The sequence below is a fragment of the Pristiophorus japonicus genome, unplaced genomic scaffold (genome assembly GCF_044704955.1).
Source record: "Pristiophorus japonicus isolate sPriJap1 unplaced genomic scaffold, sPriJap1.hap1 HAP1_SCAFFOLD_252, whole genome shotgun sequence".
In the NCBI taxonomy this organism is placed as follows: Eukaryota; Metazoa; Chordata; class Chondrichthyes; family Pristiophoridae; genus Pristiophorus; species Pristiophorus japonicus.
Window position 1 is genome coordinate 190248 of NW_027252252.1, and position 24642 is coordinate 214889.

At 44.5% G+C, this 24642-nt stretch overlaps 1 protein-coding gene and 1 pseudogene across 1 annotated transcript; one reads left to right on the forward strand and one right to left on the reverse strand.

Annotated features, from left to right (window-relative positions):
• Positions 1-830: 830 nt before the first annotated feature.
• On the forward strand, positions 831-1193 carry LOC139247030 (histone H2A-III-like). Its single transcript, XM_070871478.1, has one exon. It carries the CDS (start codon positions 831-833, stop codon positions 1191-1193), a length of 363 nt encoding a protein of 120 aa, XP_070727579.1.
• A 1371-nt stretch (positions 1194-2564) lies between these two features.
• Positions 2565-24642, reverse strand: part of LOC139247028 (uncharacterized) — a 143866-nt pseudogene continuing 121788 nt past the window's right edge.

The window sequence follows — 24642 nt, forward strand, 5'->3', positions numbered from 1 at the left end:
CCTTTGCAGTTCCAGCTGTAGATTTATTTTTCAATTCTCAGATAACTGATTTTGCTGTCCGGTTCTTCCTTTTCCCGTCCTAAACTACAAACACGGTCCCTGGTCGCCCTTTCCCTTTGCTCTCAGACCCGTTCATTTACAGCGCCTGCCGACGAATTAGAAACTTGTTTTCGGATGAGACTCAGACTTTAGCCACCTCGTTCTCTCTCACGCCTTTTTCAATTTAAAAGAAAATTCTACTTAGGAGTCAAACCCTTTATTAAACTTCGAGTCCGAGTGTAACAACCCAGAATGGGAGTTCTTACAGAGACAAGAACCGGGGCAGTTTGAACACTCTGTCCCTCTTCCCTGTTCACAGAAGGACTCCCAGTTCTGGTCTCACTGCTGCCTGTGCGGGGGATCCATCGATAATCTATGAAAGCTCACTTTTACAAAGATTGAGCTGGAATGTGTCCCGTTACATAATAAGTGGGGAGTGATTCCCTCCCATTACATATAGTTTGAAACTGAACCCGAATTTAATCCTGATTGTAACAGCCTGGAATTTGCAAGTGAAATATGGATTGAGACAAAGGGAAACAGAATGTGTTTCGAAATATTTGGCTAATGGGGAAGTTCCTAACATAATCCGCAATTTTAACAATTATTGGCGGGATTTTTGAATTTCTAAATCCTTCGAACACTGACTGTTGAGAACAATCATTTCCGCCCAGATTTCTTTGGTGGGCTAAACAGGCTGCGATTGGTCATCTGAAAGGACCAATGAAATTCACCACAGTGCGACCAATCACAAGTTCGCTCCCTGCATTCCTCCAGAAGGTATAAGGCAGATGTGGGAGGAGTTTCTCATTCTTTCCATGAACGTGCAGATTGTGGAAATGTCTAGAAAATGCAAAAACGGCGGTAAAGCTCGGGCCAAGGCCAAGTCTCGCTCCTCCCGGGCCAGACTGCAGTTCCCTATGGGCCGGGTTCACAGGCTCCTGCGAAAGAGGAACTACGCTGAGAGTGTGGGTGTCAGAGCCCCGGACTACATGGCTGCTGTGCTCGAGTATCTGACCGCTGAAATCCTGGAGCTGGCCGGCAACCCGGCCCGCGACAACAAGAAGACCCGCACCATCCCCAGACACCTGCAGCCGGCAATCCGCAACGACCAGGCACTCAACAAGCTGCTGGGAAAGGTGACCATCGCTTAGGGCGGGGTGCTGCCTAATATACAGGCTGTGCTGCTGCCCAAGAAAACCACCAGTGTGTCCAAGAGCAAGTAAAGCGGACAGGATTTAATCTAATAAACCAAAGGCTCTGTTCAGAGCCACCCACAGTATCAATGTAAGGGCAGGTTAATGCTCTATGGATCACAATTGTCCCAGATCTAAATTAATAATTACATCTCTGCAATTATGCTGGGCGTTTCCTGATCCCAGTAATAAATCGGTCACTCTCTGCCGAACATGTAGAAATCTAGATCGACAAACACTGCCGCAGGTTTGCTGTTCGCGGATATTCGGATCAGTGAATCAATATAGATAGAGACCGACCTCAGATTAATACAAAGCAGACGGAACCTGAACGAGGGACCGGCCGTCATTGAACACTTTGTGTGAGCCGAATATAAACGGATGTTAAGAGCCGAGTATAAAGGTAATGAGCGGTTGATGGGTCCAACGTTTCTGACTGAGAATGCATTTATTGGTTCAAAGTCCGTTTAATGCTATGGCAGACGCACTTGAATGATTTCCATCAAAATTCATTTCTCTGACAATTATTCTTCGTTATAAAATGCTGCTGTTACAAGCTCACATAATTAATTTCTAATCTGACAGAGATATTAAAGTTACATCAGATGCGATGGCCTGAAATCGCATCCGGGTAAACAGCTTGAAAGGCAGCTCATAACACCTCTATACCACCATCCCCCAACCAATATGCATTGTATTTGCGGACTAACAAATTCTTGCGGCTCTTAAATGGGAGAAATTTTATGTTCAGTGATCAGAATGTAAGCACGGTGCTGGGACACGTTCCCTACAATTAAAAACGGTCACTGTGAATAGTTACCCTGCTTGGGCTGAGCCCGCACCACATTTATTAGTTTTAAGCAGTTTTAGTTCAAAAAATAATCAACAGATATGAGGAATATTTTTTGTAAATTATCTAATTTGTACAACATAACTTGCTGAAGGCACTAGGTTTGGTGGATTAAAACCAGCCTCTTCCTGTCACTTTCTCAAATGTGAGCGATGGTGGTATAGTGAGCAGTGATCTGCCTCCCAAGCAGTGGGCCCGGCTTCGATTCCCGGCCATCGCAATCGGGGTAGATTTACCACCTCGCGGGCCAGAAATAATTTATGGTACCTTGCAGCAGGATTTTATAACAGCAAACCTGTCGACAGTGACCAGTTTATAACCGAGAATGTCTGATGGTCTTTTCTGATCCGGAAACTAACCGCTTAATTGCAGAGATTCAATGTTAATTTAGATCTGAGACAATAGTGATCCATAGAACATGAACCTGCCCTTATATTGATACTGTGGGTGACACGGAAAAGATCCTTTGGCTTATCAGATTAAATCTTGTCCGCTTTACTTGCTCTTGGACGGACCGGTGGTTTTCTAGGCAGCAGCACAGCATGTATATTAGGCGGCACCCCGCCATGAGCGATGGTCACCTTTCCCAGCAGCTTGTTGAGCTCCTGGTCGTTGCGGATGGCCAGCTACAGGTGTCTGGGGATGAGGCGGGTCTACTTGTTGTCGCGGGCTGCGTTGCCGGCCAGCTCCAGGAATTCAGCGGTCAGATACTGGAGCACAGAACCCATGTAGACCGGGGCTCCTGCACCCACACTCTCAGCGTAGTTCCCCTTCCGCAGGAGCCTGTGAACACGACCGCAGGGAACTGCAGTCCGGCCCGGGAGGAGCGAGACTTGGCCTTGGCCCGAGCTTTACCGCCGGTTTTTCCTCTTCTAGACAATCCACATGTTCAGAGAAAGAATGAGAAGCTCCTCCCACATCTGCCTTTGTTAACCTTCTGGAGAAATGCAGGGAGCGAACTTGTGATTAGTCGCTCTCGAGTGAATTTCATTGGTCTTTTCCGATAACCAATCCCAATCTATTTAGCCCATCAATGAAAGTAGGGCCGAAATTACTGTCTCCAACAGTCACATTAACGATTTTTAATTAAAAAACACCGCCAAAAATTTTAAAAATAGCGGATTATGTTAATAAATTTACCATTAGTCAAAGATATGCCTACAGGTTTTAATTTATTTAGTCTTATTCCAGGTGTCCCTTGCAAGTTACAGGCTGGATTAAATTCGGGTGCTATTTCAAACTGTCTGTAATGGGCGGGAGTCAATCCCCACTGATTCTGTAACGGGCAAATTCCAACTCAATATTTGAAAAAGTTGGTTTCATAGAATGTCGATCGAACCCCGAAAACGCGGCAGTGAGACCAGAACTCGGAGTCCTTCTGTGAAAAGGGAAGATGGACAGTGTCATGTATTTAACTGTCATTGTAACCCATGCATAAACTGACCTAAGTTGTACACCGTGAGAACATTGACCACTAGGTGGTGAACTTTTGGGAGACACTCCTAACCTGGACATTCAGGTATAAAAGGCGACGCTCCTCCCACCTTCATCACTTCAGTGCTGCCTAATAAAGGTTACTGGTCACAGAGTGACCTTGTCTCAAGTATGGGCCTCGTGTGCATTTTTACTCTATAGTAAGGACATATTATTGGCGACGAGGAACTGGGATTTAAAGCACGCGAGCATGGCCACTAGCAGCACAGACGAGAGGTACTGTGTTGGTGATGATTGGGAAGAGTTTATTGAGAGACTGCAGCAAAGTTTCGTTACGAAGGAATGGCTGAGACAGGATGGCTGAGACAGGATTCGGCCAACAAACAACAGTTCGACAAGTTGTGGGCGCCCAATGCCAGGAGGCCAAAATTATTGCCAATTGACGCACAGCTACGGACATATACAAAGGAGATAATTCCGGTGCTAGGCAGTGCCACGGTAGTTGTGACCCATAAAGATTCGGAGAACAGGTTGCGACTCTGGATTGTCCTGGGGGACAGTCCCGCACTGCTTTGGAGGAAATGGCTTGCTGTCATGAACTGGAAATGGTGCGACTGAATGCAATTTCTTCTGAGGAGGGAATATCATGTTCACAGGCCCGGGACAAATTTTACTCACTATTTCAACCACCATTGGCACTATCTTGGGGACCAAGGTAGTGATTCACATAAACCCGGATGCCAGTCGAGTACACCAAAAGGCCAAAGCGGCGCCGTACGTGATGCGGAAAAGAAAGAAGGCAAATTGGAACGCCTGCTGAGGGAAGGCATCATCTCGCCAGTCGAATTCAGTTACTGGGTGAGCTTGATTGCGCCGGTGCTCAATGCTGATGGGTCGGTCATGATATGTGGTGATTACAAGGCCACCATCTATCGGTTGTCACTCAAGACCAGTACCCGCTACCGAGAGCAGAGGACCTCTTTGCGACGCTATCCGGTGGCAAACTTTTTTCAGAATTGGACCTGATCTCAGCTTACATGACCCAGGAGCTGCCGAGTGAGTCAAAGAAGCTGACCACCATTTCGACACAGAAAAGGTTGTTTGAGTACAACATATGACAGTTTGGAATTCGCTCGGTTGCCGCAATCTGTCAACGAAATATGGAAAGCCTCCTCAAATCGATTCCAAGGAAAGTGTTTTTTCAAGATGACATCCTCATCACGGGTTGTGATACTGAAGAACACCTCCGCAACCTGGAGGAGGTGCTACGCAGACTGGACCGGGTAGGTCTGCGACTGAAAAAGGTGAAGTGCATCTTCCTAGCTCCAGTGGTAGAATTCCTGGGGATGAGGGTAGCAGCAGACGGGATCAGACCTACTGTGTCCAAAACGGAAGCGATGCAGAGAGCAGCCAGACCCCGTAACACGACGGAGCTGCATTCATTCCTGGGGCTCCTGAATTATTTGGGGAACTTTCTTCCCAAATTGAGCACGCTGTTAGAGCCGCGACACGTGCTCCTGTGCAAAGGTCGTGAATGGGTCAGGGGGACAGCCAGGAAAGGGCTTCTGATATAGCACAAAATTTGTTATGCTCCAACAATCTGTTAACGTTATATGACCCATGTAAGAAACTTGTTTTAACATGCGATGCGTTGTCCTGTGGGGTCAGATGTGTGTTGCAGCATGTGAATGCCAATGGTCAGTTACAGCCGGTAACTTATGCCTCCAGAACTCTGTCCCAGGCAGAACGGGGCTACGGGATGGCAGAAAAGTAAGTGCTTGCATGGATAAATGCTGTAAAAAAATGCACCAGTACCTGTTTGGCAGGAAGTTTGAGCTGCAGACAGATCACAAACCCCTAACGTCCCTTTTGGCCGACAACAAAGCCATAAGTGAAAAGGCATCGGCCCGCATACAGAGGTGGGCACTCACGTTAGCCGCCTATGACTACACAATTCAGCACAGACCGGGCACTGAAAATTGCGCCGATGCACTCAGCAGGCTCCCACTAGCCACCACTGAGGGCGCAACTGAGCATGATGCTGAGATGGTCATGGCTTTTGAAGTTTTCGAAAGCGAAGGTTCACCTGTGACAGACCGTCAGATCAAATTCTGGACAAATAGAGAGCCGCTACTGTCTTTAGTCAAGAAATGTGTCATGAATGGGGACTGGGCAGCCACGCACGGGGCATTCCCTGAGGAATTCAAACCATTTCACAGGCGCAAGGATGAGCTCTCGATTCAGGCCGATTGCCTACAATGGGGAAACCGTGTATTCATGCCCCAGATGAGCAGAGAGATGTTCATCGAGAACTCCACAATGAGCACCCGGGCATTGTCACGATGATGGCAATTGCCATGTCACACGTTTGGTGGCCAGGGATAGATGCACACCTGGAACTTTATGTTCACAGATGCAACACATGTGCCCAGCTGGGCAATGCGCCCAGGGAAGCCCTCCCTTAGCCCCTGGCCCTGGCCCACCAAACCATGGTCATGGATCCATTTGCACTACGCAGGTCCTTTCATGAGAAAAATGTTTTTGGATGCAGTAGACGCCTATTCCAAATGGACCGAGTGTGACATTCTCAATTTAAGCGCATCCTCTGCCAAGTGAGAAAGTCTACGTGCAATGTTCACTGCCCATGGTCTACCGACGTCTTGGTCAGCAACAATGGCCTGTGCTTTACAGCATTGAATTCCAGGACTTCATGGCAGGAAATGGTATCAACCATGTCGGAACTGCACCGTTCAAGCCGGCCTCAAATGGTCAGGTGGAACGAGCAGTGCAGATAATCAAACAGGGGATGCTCAGAATCCAAAGGGGTTCCCTACAAAGCCGCTTATCATGCCTCCTGTTGGCCAATAGATCCCGAACACACACGCTCACAGGGGTTCCAGTCGCAGAGCTGCTGAAAAAAAGGACACACAAAACCCGGTTATCCATTATACACCCCACCATGAAAGAAATTGTTGAGAGCAGGCGCCAGTCACAATGTGACTAGCATGACGGGAATGCAAGGGCGCAATGTATTGATGTCAATGACTCTGTCTTTGTCCTCACTACGCTGCAGAGCTTAAATGAATCGCAGGCACTGTGATTGCCCAAAGAGGGGAATAGGATTCTGATTGTTAAACTTACCAATGTACAAATCTGCTGCAAACACGTGGATCAAACAAAAAGGTGGTTCAGCAACCCCATAGAAGAAGCAGAGGAAGAACACGATATAGAGTTCACTCCTCCACAGGTGAACGAACATCAGAACCAAGCGGAGGAGAGCCCAGTCACCGTGGGCAGTCCGGACAGGCCTGAGGCACCACAAACAGCAGACACTCAGACCAGCGCCCTACAACTGAAGCCCCAACTCGGGCGCTCTACAAGGGAGCGTAAACCACCAGAGAGACTCAACCTGTGATCCCAATAAGACTTGGGGGGGGGGGGGAGGTGATGTCATGTATTCAACTGTCATTGTAACCCATGTATAAACTGACTTAAGTTGTACACCGTGAGTACATTGACCACAAGTGGGTGAACTTGTGGTAGACACTCCTAACGTGGACTTTCAGGTATAAAAGTGGAAGCTCCACCCACCTTCATCACTTCAGTGCTGGCTGATAAATGTTACTGGTCACAGAGTGACCTTCTCTCAAGTATGGGCCTCGTGTGCATTTATACTGTATAGTAAGGACATACTAGACAAAGTGTTCAAACTGCCCCGGTTCTGGTCTCTGTAAGAACTCCCATTCTGGATTGTTAAACTGCGGGGAGTGTCGGGTTAATAAATGGACTGACGCAACAGGAATTGAAAAATAAACTTGTTAAGTACTTGCGAGAGAGAATATGTGACTGGGATCTGAGTCTTTGCCCCTAAACATGCTCTTAATTTGGCAGGCGGTGTAAATGAACAGGTCTGAGAGTGAAGCTGCTTATCTGAGAATTCAAAACTAAATCTACAGCTAGAACTCCAAAGGTCCCCACACACTTGTTCAGGAAATAATTAGTGATTTAAGTTTAAAGGGAGATGCGTTTGTGCAGTTCTTTCAGAGAAGTTGTGGGTGGCTCTTAAAAGAGCCGTTGTGTTTGGGTTTGACCTCTCAGGACAGCGTGCAGTTTTACTTGGAGATGGTGTACTTGGGCACCGCCTTTGTCCGTTCTGAGACAGCGTGCTTGGCCAGTTCCCCAGGCAGCAGCAGGCGCATGGCGGTCTGGATCTCTCGGGAGCTGATAGTGCGGCGCTTGTTGTAATGGGCCAGGCAGGAAGCCTCACCAGTGATGCGCTCCAAAATGTCGTTCACAACCGAGTTCATGATGTCCATGGCCTTGGAGGAGATGCCAGTGTCAGGATGAACCTGCTTCATCACTTTGTAGATGTAAATGGAGTAACTCTCGTTCCTCGACTTTCTGCGCTTCTTACAGCTCTTTGGTGGGGTTTTAGTGACTGTTTTCTTGGCACTTTTCTTGGCAGTAACACTTTTCCCCAGTGGTGGGAGCGTGCTTAACGGCCGACATATTGGTCAGGGCGGTCTCACGGCGCATGCACGGTCCTTTGTGCAGGGACAAAGGGTGGGCGGGGTTTCAGGATATCTGTCAATTTGATTGGTCACATGTTTATGTCCAGCTCAGTGGCCCCTGAAAGGGAGCCTTGTTGACCTGATAGATGTCTGGTGACCCTGGGCCAGCACACCTCACCAAATTGGGCCAGCCCAGCCCAAGCTAACCCTATTGGGCCAACACAGTCTCACCCCATTGCGTCAGCCCGGGCTCAAACAATTGGGCCAGACCGGGCTCACCCAATTGGACCACCCAGGTTCACCCTATTGGGCCAGCCCGGGTTCACCCTATTGGGCAAGCACAAAAGGCCCAGTGACCAACAGAGAAATTCAGCAGCTCATTGATTTTATTCTCACTTTGCATATTTACCCAAACATGTAAGCTGGAAATTATGAATACCATCGGCCTTTGAATGTGGATGGAGAAACATTTTTCTGTTCTGTCTGTGGGAAAATATTTCAAACATCAGTGTAACTGGAAAAGCACCGAGACACACATACCCTATCCGAGTGAGAATGTTCCAGTGCACTGATTGTGGAAAGAGCTTCAACCAGTTATACAGCCTGAAAAACATCGCACCATTCACAGCGGGGAGAAAGTACACGTGTTCTGTGTGTGGACGAAACTTCAACTCATCGTCCAACCTGGAGAGACACAAGGACACCTGCTCCATGTTGAAATTATGGAAATGTGGAGACTGTGGGAAGGGATTCAGTTCCCCGTCTGATCTAGAAATCCATCATCGCAGTCACAATGGGGAGAGACCATTCACCTGCTCTGTGTGTGGCCAAGGTTTCACTCAGTCATCTGATCTGCTGAAACTTCAGCGAGTTCACACTGGGGAAGTGTGGGAGGGATTTACTCAGTCATTTGAATTGCGAGTTCGCAAGTGACTGCAGGGGTTAGGTTCTACTGTCATTACTGCTGTTAATCACATCCTGACTAAATCGTGTTCATTCTGTGAGTTGGGATTTGTTTCTGTTGATGTTAATCACCCATAAAACTGAGCTGGAGTTCACAATTTTGATATTTCAAATAACACAGTGTGTCGATACTTGATGTGTCCATGATAAGAGGAGACAAATTGATGTATTGTTATCGACTGCTTCATTTTGCGCCTTTACTCCTTTCTAACGCTAGATTGTTTCAGTTCTCAGACCTTTGGTTACTCGCAGGACAAGTCCCAGTTCCCCATACCGTCCAGAGTGCCTTGATGTCCAGGGTAGGGATAGCTAACACACCCGGGATCACTAAACACATAATCCAGTCTGTTAATCACTTACACAGACTGGAATTTTCGTGTGCCCACAGCATCTCTCTCACCTTCAATGTGTGAATAAAGTATCACACCTGCAAAGCTGGTTTCAATTTAAATTTGAATCCACTCAATAAATCTATTTAAAAAAATATCTACAAGTAAACCGATCACATCAACTAATTGGCAAAGGTTTACAGTCAACTAGATGAACAAGTAAAAACATCATGGCCCAATAACACAGCTCCATATTTACAGGAGAAAGTATGTTATCTAACTCCTCGAATGTCAGTTGGTGAGATGAGAGACTGAATATCTTTCCACTCTCAGCTTGTAAACGGACTCTCCCTGAAGTGTTTCCACCCAACGCACATCTGCATCCATTTCCACAGTCCCCACATTTACAGTGTTTAGTCAGCTGGGCACACGAGTCTCACAGGTTGACGAATGGTTGAAGTTCTATCCACACACAGAACATGTGTACTGTTTGTCACCGCTGAGATTGGTGTTTTTACAAAGGCTGATGATAAGGTAATCCTGATGAATCTGGTGAATCTCTCAAATCTTGACGTGATATTTGGTTTGAGTTACCAAGCTGCAGATCCTCCCCTTCTAATACCCTGCAAATGTAAGTTACAAAAGTTGTTACATTAAGTACAGGGTAGAAATTCAGAACAAACAAGTCGAGATTCTATAGGACATTCTGTCCCCTCCTGTCCCTCCAAAGCTGTAAATGTCTTATTCTAGACACTCTCCCTACATCCTCACTGTCGAAAAGCAACTGCGAGTTACTTTCTCTAAGAAGTGCTGAATCTGGCTGGGTGCAATTCCACAGAAATGTGTTAACCTCTGGTGCTTCAACATCAGTCGACTCAATGAGTGTCAGTACGATTTCCACCGTGGTAGTCATCAGAGCCGAATCCAATCCTGCACCCAAATTACATCCGTGCACTTCCCAATTGATGTCACTGCATCAGCATCAAGAGCAATTGCAGTGGCTAAATTTTACTCATATTAAGCGCATTGGTACTGAGGACTGTTATAACCACTGAACTGCTACCTTGGCTGAGAAAAAACTAACAGCCCAGATCAAGGATCGAAGTTGGGAACTTCCCAGTCAGTATTGTAGTGTTCTAAAATTTGGGGGGTTGAGGGAGGGTTGGAAAGAATATTTTGAAACAAATTTTACTGCAACTTTAATCAAAACCTTCGTCACACTGCTCAATTCTGAAATTTTTCCAAATTAACAAGCAAGTCAAATGGATTATAAAAACAATGTGCCATTTTAAAAAGGCTCAAGGCACTCGAATAAACAGCTTTGCAATCACAGCACAATACAGAAGGGAGCGAATGTTAATGGGAGCTCGGTTAGTGAAGTCCGCCGACACTCTCAGATAAACTGCACTGTACCTTTAAATATAAATAGGCAGAGAAAAGATTGCTACCAGTGCACGTGTTAGTCAGAGTAGGAATCTCAGGAAAGCTCAGATGAATACGTGGCTTGAGCAGTGGTGCAGCAGGGAGGGATTCAAATTCCTTGGGTATTGGAACCTGTTCTAGGGGAGGTGGGACCAGTACAAACCGGACGGTCTGCACCTAGGCAGGACCGGAACCAATGTCCTAGGGTGAGTGTTTGCTAGTGCTGTTGGGAAGGAGTTTAACTAATATGGTAGGGGGATGGGAACCAATGCAGGGAGACAGAGGCAAACAAAAAGGAGACAAAAGCAAAAGACAGAAAGGAGATGAGTAAAAGTGGAGGGCAGAGAAACTCAAGGCAAAAAACAAAAAGGGCCACTGAATATAAAGGGGCTGCAGGAGGGGTCAAAACTAAAAATCATGGTTTAAAAACTGGTATTAAAACACTCTACCTAAACGCACGCAGCATTCGAAATAAAGTGAATGAGTTGAAGGCACAAATCATTACCAAATGGGTATGACTTGCTGGCCATTACAGAAATGTGGTTGCAGGGTAGCCAAGACTGGGAATTAAACATAAAGGTGTATCTGGCGATTCGGATAGATAGACAAGAAAGGAGGTGGTGTAGCTGTGTTAATAAAGGATGATATCAGGTCAGTAGTGAAAGACGATATTGGCTCGACTGAAAAAAATGTTGAATCATTTTGGGTGGAGATTAGAGATAGGAAGGGGAAAAAGTCACTGGTGGGCGTAGTTTAAAGGCCCCCAAATAATAACTTCACGGTGGGGCGGGCAATAATGAAGGGAATAATGGAGGCATGTGAAAAAGGAACGGCAGTAATCATGGGGGATTTTAACCCACATATCGATTGGTAAAATCAAACAGCACGGGGTAGCCTGGAGGAGGAATTCATAGAATGCATACGGGATTGTTTCTTGGAAGAGTGTGTTAGAGAAACTACAAGTGAGCAAGCTATCTTAGATCTGGTCCTGTGTAATGAGACAGGAATAATAAACGATCTCCTAGTAAAAGATCCTCTCGGAATGAGTGATCACAGTATGGTTGAATTTGTAATACAGATTGAGGGGGAGAAGTAGTCTCTCAAACGAGCTTAAACTATGCTTAAACAAAGGGGACTGCAGTGGGATGAGGGCAGAGTTGCCAAAAGTAGACTGGAAACACAGACTAAACGGTGGCACAATTGAGGAACAGTGGAGGACTTTTAAGGAGCTCTTTCATAGTGCTCAACAAAAATATATTCCAGTGAAAAAGAAGGGTGGTCAGAGAAGGGATAACCAGCCATGTATAACCATGGAAATAAAGGAGAGTATCAAATTAAAAACCAATGCGTATAAGGTGACCAAGGTTAGTGGGAATGCAGAAGATTGGGAAAATTTTAAGCTGCAGCAAAGAATGACAAAGAAAGCAATAAAGAAAGGAAAGATAGATTACCAAGGTAAACTTGTGCAAAACATAAAAACGGATAGTATGAGCTTTTACAGATATATAAAACGGAAAAGATTAATTAAAGTAAATGTTGGTCCCTTGGAAGATGAGAAGGGGGATTTAATAATGGGAAATGTGAAAATGGCTGAGATCTTAAACAATTATTTTGCTTCGGTCTTCACTGTGGAAGACACAGAAACCATGCCAGAAATTGCTGGGCACAGTAGTGTGGGAAGGGAGGACCTTGAGACAATCAATATCACTAGGGGTACTGCTGGACAGGCTAATGCGACCTAAGGTAGACAAGTCCCCTGGTCGAGATGAAATGCATCCCAGGGTATTAAAAGAGATGGCGGAAGTTATAGCGGATGCATTCGTAATAATCTACCAACATTCTCTGGATTCTGGGGAGATACCATCGGATTGGAAAGCAGCTAATGTAACGCCTCTGTTTGAAAAAGGGGGCAGACAAAAGGCAGGTAACTATAGGCCGGTTAGTTTAACATCTGTAGTGGGGAAAATGCTTGAAACTATCATTAAGGAAGAAATAGCAGGACATCTAGATAGGAATAGTGCTATCAAGCAGACGCAGCATGGATTCATGAAGGGGAAATCATGTTTACCTAATTTACCAGAATTCTTTGAGGATATAACGAGCATCGTGGATAGAGGTGTACCGATGGATGTGGTGTATTTAGATTTTCAAAAGGCATTCGATAAGGTGCCACACAAAAGACTACTGCAGAAGATAAAGGTACGCGCTGTCAGAGGAATTGTATTAGCATGGATAGAGAATTGGCTGGCGAACAGAAAGCAGAGAGTCGGGATAAATGTGTCGTTTTCGGGATGGCAATCGGTGGTTAGTGGTGTGCCACAGGGATCGGTGCTGGGACCACAACTGTTTACAATATACATAGATGACCTGGAAGAGGTGACAGAGTGTAGTGTAACAAGTTTTGCAGATGACACAAAGATTAGTGGGAAAGCGGGTTGTGTAGAGGACACAGAGAGGCTGCAAAGAGATTAAGCTAAAGGGCTAAGCTTTGGCAGATGGAATACAATGTCGGAAAGTGTGAGGTCATCCACCTTGGGAAAAAAAAACAGTAAAAGGGAATATTATTTGAATGGGGAGAAATTACAACATGCTGCGGTGCAGAGGGACGTGGGGGTCCTTGTGCATGAATCCCAAAAAGTTAGTTTGCGGGTGCAGCAGGTAATCAGGAAGGTGAATGGAATGTTGGCCTTCATTGCGAGAGGGATGGAATAAAAAACAGGGAGGTCCTGCTGCAAATGTATAGGGTATTAGTGAGGCCGCACCTGGAGTACTGCGTGCAGTTTCGGTCACCTTACTTAAGGAAGGATATACTAGCTTTGGAGGGGGTACAGAGACGATTCACGAGGCTGATTCCGGCGATGAGGGGGTTACCTTATGATGATAGATTGAGGAGACTGGGTCTTTACTCGTTGGAGTTCAGAAGGATGAGGGGTGATTTATAGAAACATTTAAAATAATGAAATGGATAGACAAGATAGAGGCAGAGAGGTTGTTTCCACTGGTCGGGGAGACTAGAACTAGGGGGCAGAGCCCCCAAATACGGGGGAGCCAATTTAGAACCAAGTCGAGAAGGAACTTCTTCTCCCAGAGGATTGGGAATCTGTGGAATTCTCTGCCCAAGGAAGCAGTTGAGGCTAGCTCATTGAATGTATTCAAGTCATAGATAGATACAGTTTTGACCAATAAGGGAGTTAAGGGTTATGGGGAGCGGGCGGATAAGTGGAGCTGAGTCCACGGCCAGATCAGCCATGATATTGTTGAATGGCAGAGCAGGCTCGAGGGGTTTGATGGCCGACTCCTGTTCCTAATTCTTATGTTCTTATGTTCTAATGAGTCCCTGTCCCTTTAAATAGCTACCCCATTCCCCCGGGCAGTGGGAGGAGCGACGGCGCGCTATCTCTTGAGATACTGACACAGCAAACACCGCCGGATGGCTTCCCGCAGGTTCCTGAAGTCCGAAGAAATAAAATTGCATCAGGTTAAGTCGAACAACTGAAAAGAATGCACACAGAGTCGTTGCTATGTGCGTGTGTGTGTATAAACGAAACACATCATTCTTAATGTTTCCTAGAGATAAGCTATTATCTGCACCAGTTATTATCCAGCATTTTATTTCCTATTATTTACAATGTAATTGCAGAGTGTTTAATTAATTTACCATTTATTGATGACCCATTGTCTTGTGTGCTATTGTTTAGAAAGCTATTGTTTAGAAAGTGATGTCAGCATGACCATTCCTTTACCAAGGTGATCATGTCTGTCCGCAGTATTCAGTGGGAAGGGGATTAAATCTTTGCTCTGAGATTTGGATGCCGTGGGAACATCGGCGCAAAATCACATGTTTTAATTTGAAATATGTCTGTTTTCTCACATATCAAATGTGATCATCCATAAGCAAGAATTATACTCTGAGAGCAACGAGTCCGCCGACAGTAAAGATCGGAGCTCTCAGATTCTGACGGTAATGAGAAAAGATATTAGGCCCATCCTGCTTGTGCTGTCCCTCAGAGACCTATCTAATGAGTACCCCTCGCCATAGTCCTGCAAATGTTATCCTTTTGACGAATATATTATTCACTTGAGACATGACATGAGCAAAGTACAGCATCCTTGTTAGTAAAAGGGGAATTTGGCGATGAGGTTAAATGTGAATGACAAAACGACCAGGGTGGTCAAAGCTGTACTACAACAATGACGAGGATGGGATCCGAACCCAAGCGTGCAGAGAACAATGGATTAGCAGTCGATCGCCTTAACCTCTCGGCCACCTTGTCTCTGATGCAGGGCATCGTCAGCCATTCAATATACTGCTTTCTGTATCCAAACCGAAATAATGTGCAAGAAAGTCCACTTCACAGCAAGCTGTGCCAGTGCATGCAGATCGCCAATGATTAAAACGTACCATTCGATGATTTAAGCAAACAGCCTTCCTTTACTTCAGGTGAGTGACTGGAAGAGATGGTTGGTTTCTCGGCAGGATCACAACAAAGAATATAACATTTCACGCACCGAGCTAAGTTGACAGTAGCAAGTCTCGAACCGGCAATCTTCTGCTAATTTTGCAGTTATAATCGAAGTCAGACGCCTTATCCATTAGGCCACACGACCTCTGTCAATCGCATGCATTGTGTTGTTGTATATATTCGGAGCAAATACGGGACGACTGCAATATCAAGGAGTGGATTTCGGAAAAGATGAGCATGTATTGAGTGAATGAACAGATGAACTGCAATCTGGGTGTGCACGGGCGCAGGCAACCCCAATGTAAATTGGAACACAACAGTTTAACAATTCTGTCATTGCAGCTCCAATCATGCTCCTTCTCAAACAATACAGGATGCCCCGGGTTTATGAGAAAATCCATTTTAAAGGGAAAGATTATGAACCGGAACTGACAACCCGCCCGTTTTAACAGACACAGAATGATCCGGGACTGCAAGGACATCCCTTTTACGCAGATGCAGAACGACCCTTGACTGACAGCAGTTCCCTTTTAAGAGAATAAAGTGAGATTTCTCTCATCTCTGAAGGCAATTGTACAGTGGGGCTCAGGACCACGCGGGGCAGATACGGTTATTGAAGCCACATGTAACAGACAGGCAGGAAGGAAAGAGGGATGTAAAACCAGCCCAGACTGAAATATATATATATATATTTAACATTTTATGAAAATAAGTGCATTTACATTTTATTTTAAAAAATTGAATTTGATTTGTTTTAAATAAATAAATAATTGATTCATAATCTATATATTTTTTGATTGAACGAAGGTTGTGTGACTAGAAGAATTCCATTGGAAATGAGGGGTGTAGTCAATAAATACCCAAACACAGTAAGCCCATGGTGGAAGACAAGCCACGAGGGAAGATGTGGGCTGCAAAGGCGACCTTTTGAAGTCGCGTCTGTCTTTCTGCTGGATCTGACAGCAGCTGCTTGTTCTGTGAAAGAGGTCAAATGTAATCGAGCCGGGTGCAGGCAGAATAGAAAAAGCATATTTATTTTGGAAGTTAAAAATTTGGGATTATATGTAAATATACATATATATTTATATATACATGTATAAACAAAGTCAGTCAGTCAGTCATGTCTTGATTTGATTTGTTTTGAATTTGAAAATACGGATGAAGGATGTCATCATGTCACACAGCCCACACGCAAGCCCTGGCGACAATCGCTCTATTTCTAAATTGTGCATTTTCCCTTCTTTCAGATGTGGAATAGCAAAGTCCCACAGCAGATTCTTCTACCGTCAGAGAGTCCACGAAGGAGTGTTCAATCAAATCAGTACGGTTTCAAGTTGCATGTAATGCATTTTTCTCACATGACAGTAAGATCGCACAGCACGTTTGCACACACTCTGGCTTACACAAACACACAAACAAACTAAAATTCATGGACCCTCCAAAGGCAGTTCTGGAAATTTGAAATTGGAAATCCGGGATAGACAGCACATCGCTTATAAACAGACACAGAATGATGCGGGGCTGATATCACACCATTTTAAACAGACAGAGCATGATCTCGGACAGACAGCACATCCCCTTAAAAGGGACACTGAAATAGAATGAATAAAAACAGATAAATATGTAAAACTCAGCAGGTCGTGCAGATTCTGTGGGGGAAGAATCCGGTTTCACGTTCTGTCGGATAATCATTCCGATATTTTAGGAAAAAGTTAAAGATTACAGATTTTTTCAACAAAAATAGCGCCTGGAAAAAATACGCAGCGAGAAAGGTCAAATGGGAACGTCTGTGATACAGTGGAACGCAGCAGTGATTAAATAATAAATGGCACAATGGAGAAAGGCAAAATGGGTGGTAATCGTGCAATAACGTAACAAAGGATGGTCCAGAGCAGGTGTTATTGGGAATAGCAGAACCATTACCAGACAATGGGAGCGGTGCTTATGATCCGATACGTTGAACCTAATGTTGAGGCCAGAGGACTATGACATGCCTGCAATGTAGGGTGTCACCGCCTTTAATCAGACCAGGCAGCTTTGCCAGCCCGGATTGATTTCCTGTCCGCTTTGAATTCGGCAGCCAAGGGACTAATTCAAAAGTCTGCTTCTCTCATCTTTTCAGCTCTGGAGAAACAGGACGCAGTCATATTCAGGGCGGAGGTGGAGATTGACGCTGAATGTATGCTTATCCCAATTGAGGTGAGCTTATGCGTACAGAGAGGAAGATATACTGACCAAGTATTGGCCGGAACCAAACAAGGGTTGAGGTGATGCAATGAGTCACAGAGCCGAGTACCTGTGAGATACTTTAACTTTACTCAGTTTGGCGGGTTTCATTTTGCTCTGGGATTTGGACGCTGTGGGAACATCGGCGCAAAATCACAGGTTTTACAGTGAAATATGTCTATTTTCTCACATGTCGAGCGGCTGTGAGAAGCGGAACTTTGAGTAAAAAATGGTGGGGCTCGTTCGGGATTTGGCCCGAGACCTCTCGCATTTCAAATGTGATCATCCCGAAGCGAGAATCATAACCGTGGACCAAGAGCCGCCGACAGTGAAAAGCGCAGCTCTCAGATTCTGACGGTCGTGAGAAAAGATTTTAGACCCATCGTGCTTGTGCTTACAAAAGAACATAAGAAGATAAGAATTATGAACAGGAGTAGGAATGGAGCCCCTCGAGCCTGCTCCGCCATGCAACAAGATTATGGCTGATCTGGCCGTGGACTCAGCTCCACATACCCGCCCTCTCCCCACAACCCTTAATTCCCTTATTGGTTAAAAATCCACCTGTGACTTGAATACATTCAATGAGCTAGCCTCAACTGCTTCCTTGTGCAGAGAATTCTACAGATTCACAACCCTCTGGGAGAAGAACTTCCTTCTCAACTCGGTTTTAAATTGGTACCCCCGTATTTTGAGGCTGTTCCCCCTAGTTCTAGTCTGCCCGACCGGTGGAAACAACCTCTCTGCTTCTATCTTGTCTATCCCTTTCATTATTTTAAATGTTTCTGTAAGATCACCCCTCATCCTTCTGAACTCCAACGAGTAAAGACCGAGTCTACTCAATCAATCATTACAAGGTAAACCCCTCATCTCCGGAATCAGCCTATTGAATCGCCTCTGAACCCCCTCCAAAGCTCGTATATCCCTCCTTAAGTGAGGTGATCAAAACTGCACGCAGTACTCCAGGTGTGGCCTCACCAATACCCTATACAGTTGCAGCAGGACCTCCCTGATTACCTGCTGCACCGGCAAACTAACTTTTTGGGATTAATGCACAAGGACCCCCAGGTCCCTCTGCACCACAGCATGTTGTAATTTCTCGCCATTCAAATAATATTCCCTTTTACTGTTTTTTTTCCCCAAGGTGGATGACCTCACATGTTCCGACATTGTATTCCATCTGCCAAACCTTAGCACATTCGCTGAAACTATCTAAATCTCTTTGCAGCCTCTCTGTGTCCTCTACGCAACCCGCTTGCCCACTAATCTTTGTGTGAACTGCAAATTTTCTTACACTACACTCTTTCCCCTCTTCCAGTTCATCTATGTATATTGTAAACAATTGTGGTCACAGCAGCGATCCCTGTGGCACACCACTAACCACCGATTTCCAACCCAAAAAGGACCCATTTATCCCGACTCTCTGCTTTCTGTTGGCCAGCCAATTCTCTATCCATGCTAATACATTTCCTCTGACTCCGCGTACCTTTATCTTCTGCAGTAACCTTTTGTGTGGCACCTTGCCGAATGCCTTTTGGAAATCTAAATACACCACATCCATCGGTACACCTCTATCCACCATGCTCGTTATATCCTCAAAGAATTCCAGTAAATTAGTAAAACATGATTTCCCCTTCATGAATCCATGTTGCGTCTGTTGATTGCACTATTCCTATCTAGATGTCCCACTATTTCTTCCTTAATGATAGTTTCAAGCATTTTCCCCACTACAGATGTTAAACTAACCGGCCTGTAGTTACCTGCCTTTTGTCTGCCCCCTTTTTTAAACAGAGGCGTTACATTAGCTGCTTGCCACTCCGCTGGTACCTCCCCAGAATCCAAAGAATTTTGGTAGATTATAACGAATGCATCTGCTATAACTTCTGCTACCTCTTTTAATAACCTTGGATGAATTTCATCAGGACCAGGGGACTTGTCTACCTTGAGTCCCATTAGCCTGTCCAGCACTACCCCCCTAGTGACAGTGATTATCTCAAGCTCCTCCCTTCCCACATTCCTGTGACCAGCAATTTTTGGCATGGTTTAAGTGTTTTCCACTGTGAAGACCGAAGCAAAATAATTATTTAATGTCTCTGCCATTTTCACATTTCCATTATTATTTCCCCCTTCTCATCTTCTAACTAAACAACATTTACTTTAGTCACTCTTTTCCGCTTTGTATATCTATAAAAGCTTTTACTATCTGTTTTTCTGTTTTGTGCAATTTACCTTCGTAATTTATCTTTCATTTCTTCATTGCTTCCTTAGTTATTCTTTGCTGTTGATTAAATTTTTCCCAATCTTCTAATTTCCCATTAACCTTGGCCACCTTATACGCATTGGTTTTTAATTTGATACTCTCCTTTATTTCCTTGGTTACCCACGGCTGGTTATCCCTTCTATTACAGCCCTTCTTTTTCACTGGAATATATTTTTGTTGAGCACTATGAAAGAGCTCCTTAAAAGATCTCCACTGTTCTTCAATTGTTCCACCGTTTAGTCTGTGTATCCTGTCTATTTTAGCCAACTCTGCCCTGTCCCTCAGAGACCTATCTAATTAGTCCCCCTCGCTATAATCCTGCAATTTGTATCCTTAGACGAATATATTATTAATTTGAGACATGACATGAGCAAAGTACAGCATCCTTGTAAGTAAAAGAGGAATTTGGCGACGAGGTTAAATGTGAATGACAAAAAGACCAGGGAGCGCAAAGCTGTAAGACAACGACGACGAGGATGGATGCGAACCCATGCGTGCAGATCACAATGGATTAGCAGTCCATCACCTTCACTTCTCAGCCACCTCGTCTCTTCTGGAGCGCATTGTCAGCCATTCAATCTCCTGCTTTTTGTATCCAAACAAAAATAACGTGCAAGAAACTCCACTTCACAGCTTGCTCTGCCCGTGTATGCAGATCGACAATGATGAAAACGTGCTGTTATATTCTTTAAGCAAACAGCCTTTCTTTACTTCAGCTGAGTGACGGGAAGAGATGCTTGGTTTCTCGGCAGAATCACAGCAAAGAATATAAAATTTCACGCAGTGAGCTAAATTGACTGCGACAGTACTCGAATCTGTAATTTTCCGATAACTTTGCGGTAAAAATCGAAGTCAGACGCGTTATCCTTTAGGCCAAGCGACCTCTGCCATCAGCGTACATTGTGCTTTTGTGTATATTGGGAGCAAATTTGGGGCAACTGCAACATCAAGGAGTGGATTTCGGAAAAGATGAGCATATTTCGAGTGAATGAACAGATGCATTGCGATCTGGGTGCGCACCGGCGCAGGCAATCCCAATGTAAATTAGAACACAACAGTTTAACAATTCGGTCACTGCAGCTGAAATCACACTCCTTCTCAAGCTATACAGGATGACCCGGGTTTATGAGAAAAAGGGAAAGATTATGAACCGGAACTGACAACCAGCTCGTTTAAACAGACACAGAATGATCCGGGACGGCAAGGACATCCCTTTTACCCAGATGCAGAATGACCCTTGACTGACAGCAGTTCCCTTTTAAAAGAATAAAGTGAGATTTCTATCATCCCTGAAGGCAAGTGTGCAGTGGGGCTCAGGACCACGCGGGGCAGAGATGGTTATTGAAGCCACAGGTGATAGACAGGCAGGAAGGAGGGAGTGACGTAAAACCAGCCCACACTGAAACATGTGTATTTGACATTTGAAGACAATAAATACATTTACATTTTATTTTAATCTAATTGAATTTGATTTTTTTTAAATAAATAAATAATTGATTCATTATCTGGATATATTTTTTGATAGAACGAAGGCTGTGTGAGCAGAAGAATTTCATTGGAAATGAGGGGTGCAGTCAATAAATACCCAAACACAGTAAGCCCATGGTGGAAGACAAGCCACGAGGGAAGATGTGGGCTACAAAGGCGATCTTTTAAAGTCGCGTGTGCCTTTCTGCTGGATCTGACAGCAGGTGCTTGTGCTGTGAAAGTGGTCAAATGCAAAAGAGCCCGGTGCAGGCAGAACAGAAAAAGCACATTTATTGTGAAAGTTAAAAAGTTCAGAATGAATTCATTTATATATATATATATACATGTATACACACAGTCTGTCAGTGAGTTCTGTCTTGTCTTGTCTTGATTTGATTTGACTTGAATTTCAAAATACGGGTGGAGGATGTCATCATGTCACACAGCCCACACGCAAGTCCTGGCTAAAATCGCTATATTTCTAACTTGTTTATTTTCCCTTCTTTCAGATGTGGAATAGCAAGATCCCACAGCAGATTCTTCTACCGTCAGAAAGTCCACGAAGAAGTGTTCAATCAATTCAGTACCTTTTCCAGTTGAATGTAATACATTTTTCTCACATAACATGAAATGCACAGTAAGATCGTACACACGTTTGCACACACTCTGGCTTACACAAACAAACAAACAAATTAAAATTTCTGCACCCTCCAAAGGCAGTTTTTGAAATTTGAAATTGGAAATCTGGGATAGACAGCACATCCCTTTTAAACAGACACAGAATGATGCGGGGCTGATCGCACACCATTTTAAAAAGACAGAGAATGATCCCTGACAGACTGAACTTCCTCTTAAAAGGGATACAGAAACATAATGAATAAAAACAGATAAAAACAGGTCGTGCAGATTCTGTGGAGGAAGAATCCGGTTTCACGTTCTGTCGGACAATCATTCCGATATTTTAGGAAAAAGTTAAGGCTTACAGATTTTTTCAACAAAAATAGCGCCTGGAAAAAATACGCAGCGGGAAAGGTCAAATGGGAACGTCTGTGATACAGCGGAATGCAGGAGTGATTAAATAATAAATGGCACAATGGGAAACGGCAAAGTGGGTGGTAATCGGGCAATAACGTCACAAAGGATGGTCCAGGGGAGGTGTTAGTGGGAATAGCAGAACCATTACCAGACAATGGGAGCGGTGCTTATGATCCGATATGTTGAACATAATGTTGAGGCCAGAACACTATTACATGCCTGCAATATAGGGTTCAACGCCTTTTAATCATGCGAGGCAGCTTGGCCACCCCAGATTGATTTCCTGTCCGGGTGAATTCGGCAGCCAAGTTACTAATTCAAAACCCAGCTTCTCTCATCTTTTCAGCTCCAGAGAAACAGGACGCACTCATATTCAGGGCAGAGGTGGACATTGACGCTGAATGTCTGCTTATCCCAATTGAGGTGAGCTTGTGCGTACAGACCGGAAGATATACTGAACAAGTATTGGCCGGAACCAAACACGGGTTTAGGTTATCCAACGAGACACAGAGCCGAGTACCTCTGAGATACTTTAACTTTACTCAGTTGGGTGAGTTTCACTTAGCTCTGGGATTTGGAGGATGTGGGATCATCGGCGCAAAATCATACGTTTTAATGTGAAATATTTCTGTTTTCTCACATGTCGAGCGGCTGTGAGAAGCGGAACTTTGAGTAAAAACTGGCAGGGCTCGTCCAGAATTTGGAGCCGGCACTTTTCGCATTTCAAATGTGATAATCGCTAAACGAGAATCGTACCCCTCGACCAACGAGCTGCTGACAGTGAAAAGCGCAGCTCTCAGATTCTGACGGTAGAGAGAAAATATATTTGGCGCACCGTGCTTGTGCTGTCCCTCCAGATCTATCTGATTAGTCCCCCTCTCCATAGTCCAACAAATGTCATCCCTTTGACGAATATATTATTAATTTGAGACATGACATGAGCAAAGTGCAGCATTCTTGTTCGCAAAAGGGGAATTTGGCGATGAGGTTAAATGTGATTGACAAACGACCGGGTGGTCAAAGTTGTAACACAATAACGACGAGGATGGGCTTACGAACCCATGCGTGCAGAACACAACGGATTAGCAGTCGATCGCCTTAACCTCTCGGCAACTTCATCTTTACTTACCGAAGTGTCAGCCATTCAATTTCCCGCTTTTTGGATGCAAACAGAAATAAAGTGCAAGAAAATACTCTGCAAAGCTTGCTCTGCCCGTGAAACCAGATGGACAATGATGAAAACGTGCGGTTGGATTCTTAAAGCAAACAGCCTTGCTTTACTTCTGGTGAGTAACTGTCCGAGATGGTTAGTTTTTCGGCAGAATCCCAGCAAACAATATCAAATTTCACAGAGCGGTCTAATTGACTGCGGCAGGACTCAAACCTGCAATCTTCTAATTACTTCGCGATTAGGCTACGTGGTCTCTGCCATTTGCGCCAAATGTGTTGTTGTGTACATTGGGAGCAAATTCGGGCCAATTGCTATATTAAGGAGTGGATTTCGAAAAGATGAGCATATTTCGAGTAAATGAACAGATGCACTGCGATTTGGGTGCGCCCCGGCGCAGGCAACCCCATTTGGAACACAACTGTTTAACAATTCGGTCATTGCAGCTGAAATCACACTCCTTCTAAACTGTACAACATGATCCGGGATTATGAGAAAATCCGTCTTAAAGGGACAGATTATGAACCGGAACGGACAACCATTCCATTTCAGCAGACAGAGAATGATTCGCGACTGCAAGCAGTTTCCTTTTAAAGAATAAAGTGAGATTTCTATCATCGCTGAAGTCAATTGTGCAGTGCATGAGTGAGCGTGGTGCTCAGGACCACGCGGGTCTGGGACGGTGATTGAAGCCACAGGTAATAGACAGGCAGGAATGAGGAAGGGACGTAAAATCAACCCAGATACAAAGCCAATGTATTAAAATATATACACATAATTTAAAAAAAATGAATACATATTAATTTTATTTAACAAAAATTGAATTTGATTAGTTTTAAATAAATATATCATTAATTAACAATCTATTACTTTTTTGATTGAACGAAGGCTGTGTGTCTGGATGTTTACCATTGTAAATAAGGGTGTGCACGCAGTAAATACCGACAGACACAGTCAGCCCATGGTGGAAGACAAGCCACGAGGGAAGATGTGGGATGCAATGGTGAACTTTTAAAGTGACGTGTGTCCGTCTGCTGATGTTCAGTTGTGCAATGTCAGGATCCGATAGCAGCTGCTTGCGTTGTGAAATGGACAAAAGCAATAGAATACAGTGCAGACAGATTTGAAAAAGAACAGTTATTGGGAAATTTAAAAAGCGGGAACGTATACATTGTATATAGGTGTACACTCACACGCACACACACACATATATATAAACAAAGTCAGTCAGTGAGTCCTGTCTTGTCTTGTCCTCTTTTCATTTTAATTTGAAAATAAGGTG

Bases quoted from the DNA above. Each gene is read 5' to 3' on its own strand.
- LOC139247030 (XM_070871478.1), top strand. From the start codon at position 831: ATGTGGGAGGAGTTTCTCATTCTTTCCATGAACGTGCAGATTGTGGAA.